Here is a 10,777-nt window from a genome sequence, read left to right as displayed (position 1 = left end):
TAAAATTAAAACTAAAATTCCTAATCTAAGCAATCAAACAACTAATAGTTGTCAATCACAATCCCCGGTAACGACGCCAAAAACTTTGTGTGGAATTTATATCACACAAACTAACCGGTAAGTGCACCGGGTCATACCAAGTAGTACCTCAAGTGAATGAGGGTCGATCCCACGAGGATTGATGGACTAAGCAACAATGATTGCGTGATTTACTTAGTTAGACAAACAGAAAATGGTATTTTGAGAGTTCAAAAGCATAAACAGTAAATTCAGAATATCAGAAAACAAGCAGTAAATATGTGTGAATAATATGGGAGAAAACAATTAAGGTTTCAGAGATATTTATTTTTTGAATTAACTTTTCTTACTAATTATTTTAATCATGCAAGATTCAATTCATGGCAAACTATATGTGACTAAATCCTAATTCCTTAGACCTTTTTAGTCTCCTCTAACCTTCATCAACCGCCAATTCCTTGGTCATTTGATTCCAATTAGAGGGTTAAGTTTAATTCTAGTTTATATGCCACAGAAATCCTAATTATCCAAATATAAGAGGATTATATGTCACATATCCCGTTAAGTCCAAATAATTAGAAATTTAGGAGAAATTGTTTTCAAGCTGTTGTTCAAGCAAAGAGTTTTTCCAAGTTTTACAAGAACTCAATTAGAACAAGGGTCATACTTTCGTTCCACCCAGATTCATAAGATAAAGAACGAAAACAATTCTTGAAATTGAAATCAATACATGAATTAAAATAGAACAGTCATAGTTTTTATCCATAGAATAAACAGAGCTCCAAACCTTAACAGTGGAGATTTAGTTGCTCATGGTTCAAAGAGAAAACAAGGATTCTAAAAAACTGTCAAGTGCGGAATGAGGTATGAGAGAAGAGAAGAGCCCCAAGGGCTGATTCTTTTCCCTTTATACCTAATCCTAATTAATGTAAAATATATTTTCTAAAAATAAATAATATCTTTTCCTATTTATAATTAAATTAAAGTTTAATCCAAAATTGATGAAGATCTTCGCAGCATTCCTTGATAGACGTAGGACCACTTGTAAATCATTGAACTGGCGCCTAACTTGGGAAATCCCAAGTAGGTGCCATCCTTGCAGCATGGTTTGGATGCTTTGATTATGTCTTGGTGCCTACCTTGGAAAAGCCAAGTTAGGCGCCACCCTTGCAGCATGGTTTTGGCGTCTGGAGTCTCCTTTGGCGCCTAACTTGGAAAATTCCAAGTTAGGCACCACCAAGGCCGAATTGCTGGAGAAGAAGTGTGTAGTGTGTACTATTATAAATCATTGGAAAGCTCTGGAAGTTATCTTTCTAATGCCACTGAAATCACATCAATTGGACCTCTTAGCTCGAGTTATTCCTATTACAGTGCAGGGAGGTCAGAGTTGACATCATCATTCACTTTCTTCTCTTTTTCTATAGAAACTCCATCAAATCCATCCGAATACTACCTGAAATAAATAGAATTGCACACTTTCTACCTCTCATGCCTCAAGGGCACTACTTTCTACCTTAGGAGTATTGGCAGCAGTTGACCTCCTCCCTCGAGCATATGAGAGTAACCAAGATAGCCACGACATCCTCCTCTATCATATTGTAGCAGAGCAAAAAAGTCAGCGCCATGAACTTCTTCAAGTCAGACAAGATATAGGGCGACTGAGAGGATTGTGTGGAGCACAGCCTGGGGAGGGATATGGCCACCATGATGACTGAGGTAGTTGAGTTCCCTTTCATTTCTATTTCCCTTTCCATATTGCTTATGTTATTTTCTTACTTTCGGTTTTCTGGTATTCACTATTTAGTGCATGACTCCTAGTTTTCTGTTTTCTTTAGTTTTTAGTCTGTTTTTAGTTTTCATGTTTATTTTCAAAGATGCCTCATGTAATGTCCTAAAAAAAGGTTTTCAAAAGAAAAGAGCAAAAAGTAGTGTTTTATGCTAGAAGTTGAGTTTATTTTACAATTATCTTGTTACATTGTATGTGGTGGTATATATACTTGTGATTGTGATTGCATTAAGAGAATGATGTATGAATTTCTTTGAACAAGAGGAATGTTGATTTTTAAGGAATAGGAACTTAGAGAAGTGTTATGAAACCTCCAAAAATAAGCAAGAGGTTGATCCTTGAATCAAAAGAATTGACAAGAAAAACAAGAACAAGAGAGAATAAGAAAGAGTAAGAAAAAGAAAAATAATGATGAAAAAGATAAAAAAAAAACCAAGTTGCAAAGCTCTGAGCATCAATGGCTGAGACCCAATTATGTACCTGTGGTGTCTATTGTGTAACACCCTATCACCCTAAGCTTACGTATGGCTATAAAGCAATGGGCGACAAAGTACCATGGCAGTTCTAAAGCTCATACAATAATGTATATATAAAGAAGTAATAAGACTAGAAGCCCGATATAAGGAACAAGAGTTCAAAGATAGGTAAACAGAAGAAACAAATCTCAAAGTATTCACACACGATGACTAAACATCCAAGAGTGTACTGGGCACTATATCCGAAAGCGATGGCAACGAAAGACAACATTCGTAAGGATGTAATGTTGGGCACGGGTCAAAAACTGATGGATGGTATCAATACCTGCACTAGGGCTAGACATGCATCATACTTGGTTACGCATATCACTTGCGTGTGTTGAATTGGTTCTTATAGTTGTATGTTATGTTGCTGTTTGCTTTTGTTTGTTGTTTGCTCTATGTTCTTTTATTATGGTTTGATTGATCTGGGACACACGGCCATTATATAAAAAGCAAATTAACTTATTTCACCCTGACCCTATTAAGAACTCGCCAATTCTTACCCCTGTCTTCCTACCCCCTTCATATGGAGATCAAGTATCATTTTCTATGAGCTTGAGCAGCCTTATGTGTACGAGGATCCTGTCCTTCACAGCTTTTATGTGGTAGCCACGGAGCCTCGAGTCCGTAAGTACGTAGTTAGAGATCTTCCCTTTCAGCACTCACTAGATTTACCTCTCTTTGATCCTGATGCACTATATACTTTTTTGCTATCTTAGTTACATCCCAATTCTGTTCATCATCCTTTTGATCAGGTGCATGGAAGTCCTTTTCCAGTTAGGGGTGTCAAAAATCCCGAGGAGGCAGGGATTCCCGCGGGGACTGCCCCGAATGGGGCTTCGACGGCGGGTTTTCCTGCGGAGACAGGAATAGGGAACAAAATCTCCCCAAAGCAGGTGTGAGACCCAAGCAGGGATATCTGTCCCTGCATTTTTTGCAGTCCCCGAATATATTAAAATACTTAACACCCTTAGTAGTTTGTTTTTTACTCGCGAACCCCCTTTCTGTGTTCTCTCCATCCTCTCTGCACTCAGCTAGCCACCTCTGAACACCTCCCTCGCTACTGTTTGTTTCACCTCACCGTCTCACTCACCGAGCCATCGCCGGCCACTGTGGCGTTCTCTCTCTCGACACTTTTCTTTGTCCTGCACGACGCCATCACCGCACCGTGCCGTTTCCCCTCTACTGCGACTTTATCTTCTCTCCTTTTCCTTTGCCAACGTCGCTGCTCTGTTGAGTCTGTTCAACTCCTGTGTCGTCGTCGTCCTACATTGCTACTCCGTATATCTGCTTTTCTCTTCACCGGAGTCTCTTATCTCTCCGGCCATTTCTCCCCTGTTCCTGGTAAGATTCACTGCTCTCTCTTTTCTGCTTGGATTTTGGCATTTTACTTAATTAATTTGATTTCATGCTAATTAATAATTAGTTTCTGATAATGTAATTTTTCATATTTTAAAATTCTATTTTTTCCATGAATTTGATTTTGATTTATTTTTTGATGTTGGTGGCTGTTATTTTTGTTAACGAACGTGGTTCTGAACTTTTGATTTTGTTGGCTATTCTGTTTATAGATATATGATTGTATTTCCAATTTTTTTTTATCATATCTCCCTTTCTGCCATGCTGTGTTCATGCCATTCCTCCTGTTCAATACAAAAAATTCATATGACCGTGTAGTGTGTGGTTTATCATTAATTAGAAGAGGCTCTACTTTGCTTTTTTTATTGTTTATCATTAATTAGTGATTTTTTATCCTTCTCTATTTTTTTCCATTTTTGCTTATTTATTATATATTCTTTTGTATTTGATTTAATCTTTTTTTTTTTGAATTTTTTCTTTGTATCTTGTAACAGCCTAGACCACCCGCTAGCACGATATTGTCCGCTTTGACACACAGGTCTCACGGTTTTGCCTTTGACGATAGGGATGATAGCCGAAGCCCCCCACACTCACTCGTCAAAATGCGTCATGCTAGAGAGAGGTATCCACACCCTTATAAGGCATGCTTCGTTCCCCTCCCCAATCGATGTGAGACCTTACAATCCACCCCCTAAGGGAGCCCAGCGCCCTCGCTGGCACATCGATCTGGGCTCCGGCTCTGATACCATCTGTAACAGCCCAGACCACCCGCTAGCACGATATTGTCCGCTTTGGCACACAGGCCTCACGGTTTTGTCTTTGACGATAGGGATGATAGCCGAAGCCCCCCACACTTAGGGATGTCAATGGGGCAGGGCGGGGGCGGGGCGGGGGATGCCTCCCTGCTCCCCATCCCCACCCTCAGATTTGCTTCCCATTTCCGTCCCCATTCCCCGCCGTGGGGAAATATTGCTCCCCATCCCCATTCCCCACGGGGCCCCATTCCCCGCAGGGACCCCATTCTCCATCTATAAAATAGTTCTAACTAATTATTAATAGAACTGCAAGTATCTATCTTATACAAAAACTACAAGATTTCATACAAAAAGTCTAAATGACACGATGGTGACTTCTTTCAAAATGATGCAAGGACGCAACAACGAGTCAAAGGATAAAGCAGTGGACGAGGTGGAAGATGCAGCAACAGAGAGAAGAATGGACACGACGGCAGAGTTACGAAAAGGAATGCCACAAATAGAAATTACGACGCTGTAAGGGTGATGGCACGGTGAGGTGTGACGATGCGGTGAGAAGGGTGGCGAGGGGGTGGCTGCAGAGAGGTTGGATAGAGTATGGACAACGTTAGGGATATCTGAATTGAGGAAGGGTTATGCAAATAAAGATTAGGAGTTTTGGGTTTCTATATATATGTGTGTGAGAAATGACTAAAAAACATATATGAGAAATAAACTATTAAGGATAACTCAGGAAATTCATAAATTTTAAGGAATAGCGGGGACGGGGCGGGGATCCCCGCTCGGGTCCCCACGCCTGCTTCGGGAGAATTTTGTCCCCCATCCCCATCCCCGCAGTGAAAATTTCTCACAATCGGACCCCGTTCGAGGCAGTCCCCACAGGGATCCCCGCGTCTCGGGGACATATCTGAAGTTGAACTAGAATCTAATTTAGTGTTTTTGTATTAAATCTTGTTGTTTATGTATAGGATGGATAGTTATCTCAACTCCTATTGAAAATAATAATGAGACAGAACCAACATAAGATGATAATGGTCAAGCAATTAAAGCAAATTCAAAAAAAATTATAGTACAAATAATGCCAAGATTCATCTTGTGCTTGATAACTTTTATTTAATATATGGTACTTTTGTTTATAATGTATGGTAATATATTCATGTTTGTGTTGTATTTTAACAGAGAACATGAAATTGTTTATTGGAAGTTGTATTCTGACAATGAAAAAACATATATTTGATGTTGAAGACGTTATTTATGTTTTTTTTTAGAATGAAAGTTGTATTTTAACATTTTATTTTATGGACTATGATTTGTTATTTTGTATTTCTAGACTTGTAAGTTGTAATCTTGAATAAGATATGTTTGTGTGTTGTAATAATGTTTTGTGATTTTTTTATTTTTAAAAAATTTTCACTATAATTTTCATATAAATGTTCAATATAAGGAGACGGGTAATGGGGCCTACGGGGAATGGGGATGGGGGCAATTATCCCCCATGGCGGGAATTGGGGCGGGGACGGAGACAAAATCTGGAGGCGGGGACGGGGAGCAGGGAGGCATCCCCTCCCCATTGACATCCTTAGTTCCAGCACAGCAGGATGGTTAGGTGGTGCCTAAGCCTGGCCCTGTCGTCGATGACTACATTCCTGAATCTCCTCCGGTAGGTTTGGATATGTCGATAGAGTCTCTTTCTACTCGCTCCTTTGACCCTTTCACCATAGAGCCTATTGAAACTTTCGCCGCAGCTTCTGGTCAGCCCTTAGCAGTTGAGCAGATTTCTCCTAATGGTACAGTTTTCGTAGGTGACAACAGTGATGGTAGTCTCCAAAGTACATCAGAGGTCATCGTTATTTCTGACGACGAGGACATCAAGGAGATAGAGACTGTGGATCTGACTTCTGAGGATGATGAGGATCTTGAGATGGATATAGAAATCATAGACTTAACTTCTGATAGCAATTAGGTAGCGACATCAACATCTTCTTTTGGCAATTCTCTGGTTTAGTGTTTCTTTTTTCTTAGACTCTCACTTTTGTTTTTCAAGAGATCAGGTTAGAAGACTATGCTAGTCTAGATGTCAGATTAGGGGCTTCTTATATGGGACAGACCTCGGAGATATTTTGAGTTGTATATATATATTCGTAGCTGTGAGAGAGTGACTAACTTTTCATCTTTTAAGTGCTATATATATATATATCCTGTTTGTGTATGTATCTGTTTATTGTTTTGGTTGTAATTTTATTTTCTTTAAGGAAGGTTTTTCATAAAAATCAAGTTCCGTTAACCCCTTTACAGGTTTGATATTATTAATAATAATGTCGGTGTAGTTTTAAGTTGGTAACACTCGATGTTTCGATATGAGTATGCCATACTGAAAATTGGGTCGTTACAAGTTACAACCAGCATCCACTAGATCCCACCACCTCCCTTTTCAAGGATAACCCAATCGCATTTCTCTCAATCTCCTGGGTCGACAGCTTCTGCCACCCTAACGCCACCGTCACCAACCTCTCCGCTTCCCTCCGCTGCCTCGATCTCTGGTTCTTCGCCTACTAGAAGGTCGTCGCCGATGACACCGGCTCCTACCTTTTTTGCTTTGCTGCGCTCAACGACCTCCTCTCCCCTTGTAATGTTGTCCTTAACCGCCGATTCCGATGGATTCAACATCTTAAGTTCTTCATCAAGACCCCTAAAGACTCCACCGACTAGAATCCCTATTGAAGAGGAAAATCAAAGCCATATGAACTGCCACACAACTGACCTTTTTTCAAGACAATTTATGAGGTTTAGTTTTCAAGTAAGAGTTTCGCCTTTCGTCCCAATAAGACTCCTCACATTGTGTTAAAGGTTATGAAGAAGAGTTTTGCATGGTATTTATGATATATGAAAGGTGATTTAAATAGTTGATTTATGTGGTAATAGAAGATTGAAAAAGTTTTGAATTTAGAAAAAAAGAAATAATAGTAGAATTGAAATTGAAAATAAAGGAGTAAAGTACCAACTCGGTCCTTGTCCATTTTTCCGAATGACAACGCGATCCTTAACCAAAAATGCGATCCATTTCTGTCCCTGACCCTGTGCTCCGTCTGCCAACGTGGTCCTTCTGTCACTTTCATGGCGAAAACTCGACGGAAATTGCTGACGTGTGTAGGCGAGTGGATGACATGGATGGCTTGGGTGGTTATGTGGATGATGAATGCCCATGTGGCTAGGTGAAATGGACAAGGTCCTTTTTGTCCTCGTCCACAACACAAAAACGCTATCGTTTTGAGGTTTCCAGACGTCTTTATTAGACGAGTCTGGTCGTCTATCTCCCCTGTTTCGTGTATGGAACCGATACCACCATGAGCAATAGTAGAGATCGTGGGAGTGGAAGAGATGTGTTGAACAATGAGGGTAGGAGTATTTCTGTGAGCTCCGTTGGCAGTGCTGGAGCGAGGAAGAAGAAAAGATTCATTGTCCCAAAATGCAATTGTGGGATTCATGCAATTCTATTCATGTCATCAATACATTCGAACCCTAATAGGCTATTCTTTGGATGCCCAAATTTTAAGGTATGAAATAATTAGTTATATTCATATTCCTGCCAAGATCTATAGCAAACATCTTTTCATTGCAATTCTAGTTTTTCCTTTTTTTACTGTGTAGACTGCAGAATATCATTGCAAATATTTTCTATGGCTGGATGAATATATTTCACTATTTGAAAAGGAGCAAATAAATGATGACAGTCTTTATGGTCGGAATCCAAAGCAAAATCATTTGTTGGATGCAGCTGTTTCGATGGAAGAGAAAGTGACTAAGCTAGAGGACAGAGTTCTGGGTTAGAGTTGCAGATGAAAAATTCTAGGCACGTTAAGTGTAATAGGGGTTTTAGTTATCCATTGATGGCTGTTGTGTTTGTATTTGGAGTTGTATTTGCAAATTATCTCCGTTAAACTGGATAGCAGATAGTAAGTCTATGATGTTTTTTTGTTTTGGAAGTGCCAGTTGCTGAAATAGTTGTATCACTTAATAGTGTAAATCCGAATTTATTAAATCGAATAATTGTGTTGGTTATTTGGAAAAGATAGACTGTGTCAAAAAATAGAATGTGTTACACTCAAATTCTTTCATTCCATGAAAAGCAATCCAGTAATAACTAACAATAATATGTAACATTAACAACTTCATACAGTAACCAAATGTCAATATCTTGTGCACAAAGTGACTCCAAAAGTGGGAAACATATAGAACTATACCAACATCAGCAACACAAAGATAAATAGAGTATTATAGATCCTTAATTCACATAGGCTATCAAAACAGAAAGCAAAAGACTGTTTGTTGTGGCTGTATGTAAACTAGTTTATAAAAAAGACAGCATCTACTTGTTGGAATATAAACCTAGGACTACACTTCTAGTTCTTCCTAGGAGGCCTAAATCCAGGAGTGAGAATGAACTTGAATAGTCTTGATGCATTCCCGAAAGTTGTTGCGGCCATTGTCTCGGCACTAAGTCCATGTTGTGTGCTGATAGGAGTGGGAGGCCTAAAGTGAGGTCCAATGATTAGAGGACTCTGATTCACCATAGAAGCTTGAACACAGGTGGAGGAAATTGGTGGCCTAACAATTAGTTGCTTCATCCTTTGTGTAGGTGGATTATTCAAGTTGGGGGTCTCAGATGCTCCATGTAGACCAACAGTATTGCATTATGTGAAACAAAAAATAAGATTAAGATATTGCTATTTATAATACAATTGTGAATTATGTCACTTACAACCTCTGGTTGGGGAGCAGACTGTGAAAGAGGAATTTCATCTCCTTGTCTCACTGTTGTACCTTCTTTTGGTGTTGATTTAGATAACTTCTTTTTTTGTTTTTTTTTTGCCTTTGTCTACATTCATAAATAATATACATCTCAATCTATAGTCAACAATAAAACTCATGATGAACACATTTAAACTAAGTAACCCTACAAACTACTTACCACAGGATCCAGAGAAGTTCCTTCAACACTAGCATTCAGATTGTTTCCCTCACCAAACTGGTTCTGTGTGGGTCATTATACAGAGATGACAATTAAATGCTTCATCAAATTTTACAATGACAATTAAAACCCTGACCAACCTATCATGTGACACTTAAATCCTTAACCATTTTGTTATATGACAAATCAAATCCTAAAGAAGCCATACCTATGTGGTGCTAGCAGAGTCCATTGCTGGAGTAGACTTCTTCAAAGCCCTCATTTTCTTCTTGGTCATAGGCTTCCAATTAGGATCTTTGGGTGGATTGGAGCATGTTTTGTAGTAATGAACCGTTTGGCCACACTTGTTACAAGTCACCTCGAATGTCTTCTTGGCCTTATGGGAATGCATTTTCGTCTCCATAGAATTGCCTTTTCTCTTCATTTTTGGATGATGAGCAGCTTTCTTAATTGGTGGAGGTAGTGGCTGTGGTGAATCAGTTGGGGTTCAGTATTCTTCACTGTTAACTGGACTAATGCAGTTTCTTCAATCTTACATCAATTTAAACAGCCAATCCTAATAATCTGTTCCAACTTTCAATAATTTTTTAACACATCTCTATACTTTCATCTTATTTAAATACATAAAACTTCTAGGATATAGTAAAAGAAACAATATTTTAACCTCTCTCTACCCCACCATGGCTGAATGCAAATAACAATTGTAGAATGAGGACCACACACAAGCAAAACAATGAAAGGGACAGTAGCGACACCAACCTCAGCAATCAGTGCTGTGTGCCGAACCGTTTAACTTCCGTCAACAGCGCCGTCCAACAACCGTCTACGTCTCCGTCAGAAGCTTCGTCAGCAACCTTGTCACCAAGCTTTTCACCACTCACTCCTGCCTTGATGGAGAAGAGAGTTGTCTGCTAGGGTTTAGAATGTAATTGTGTTAGAGGATCAAGGGGTCTTTAGGGGATAACATATAAGGCGCGAAACCAAACGACGCCTGGAAACCTCAAAACGATGGCATTTTTGTGTTGTGGACGAGGACAGAAAGGACCCTGTCCATTTCACCTAGCCACGTGGGCTTCCATCTTCCACGTAACCACCCAAGCCATCCATATCATCCACTCGCCTACACACGTCAGTAATTTTCGTCGAGTTTTCGCCGTGAAAGTGATAGAAGGATCGCGTTGGTAGATGAAACACAGAGTCAGAGACCAAAATAGATTACGTTTTTGGTTAAGAGTTGCGATGTCATTAAAAAAAATAGACAGGATCGAGTTGATATTTTACTCAAAATAAAGAGTTAGAATAATTTAAAATTTTATTAAAAAATAAAAAAAATAGAATTTATATACTTTTTTCACAAAAAACCTATTTTTTA

The 10,777-nt window shown here is 39.2% G+C and overlaps 1 protein-coding gene across 1 annotated transcript; it reads left to right on the top strand.

Moving 5' to 3' along the window:
* LOC107627387 lies at positions 7,781-8,264 on the top strand. The gene is made up of 2 exons (XM_016330222.1): positions 7,781-7,990; positions 8,085-8,264. Exons 1-2 carry the CDS (start codon positions 7,781-7,783, stop codon positions 8,262-8,264), a joined length of 390 nt encoding a protein of 129 aa, XP_016185708.1.

The sequence above is a fragment of the Arachis ipaensis genome, chromosome B02, assembly GCF_000816755.2.
Source record: "Arachis ipaensis cultivar K30076 chromosome B02, Araip1.1, whole genome shotgun sequence".
Classification (NCBI taxonomy): Eukaryota; Viridiplantae; Streptophyta; class Magnoliopsida; order Fabales; family Fabaceae; genus Arachis; species Arachis ipaensis.
This window is presented reverse-complemented; position numbering and strand designations above follow the sequence as displayed.

Bases quoted from the DNA above. Each gene is read 5' to 3' on its own strand.
- LOC107627387 (XM_016330222.1), top strand. From the start codon at position 7,781: ATGAGCAATAGTAGAGATCGTGGGAGTGGAAGAGATGTGTTGAACAAT. The intron at 7,991-8,084 runs GTATGAAATAAT...TTTACTGTGTAG, and splicing joins TTGGATGCCCAAATTTTAAG to ACTGCAGAATATCATTGCAA.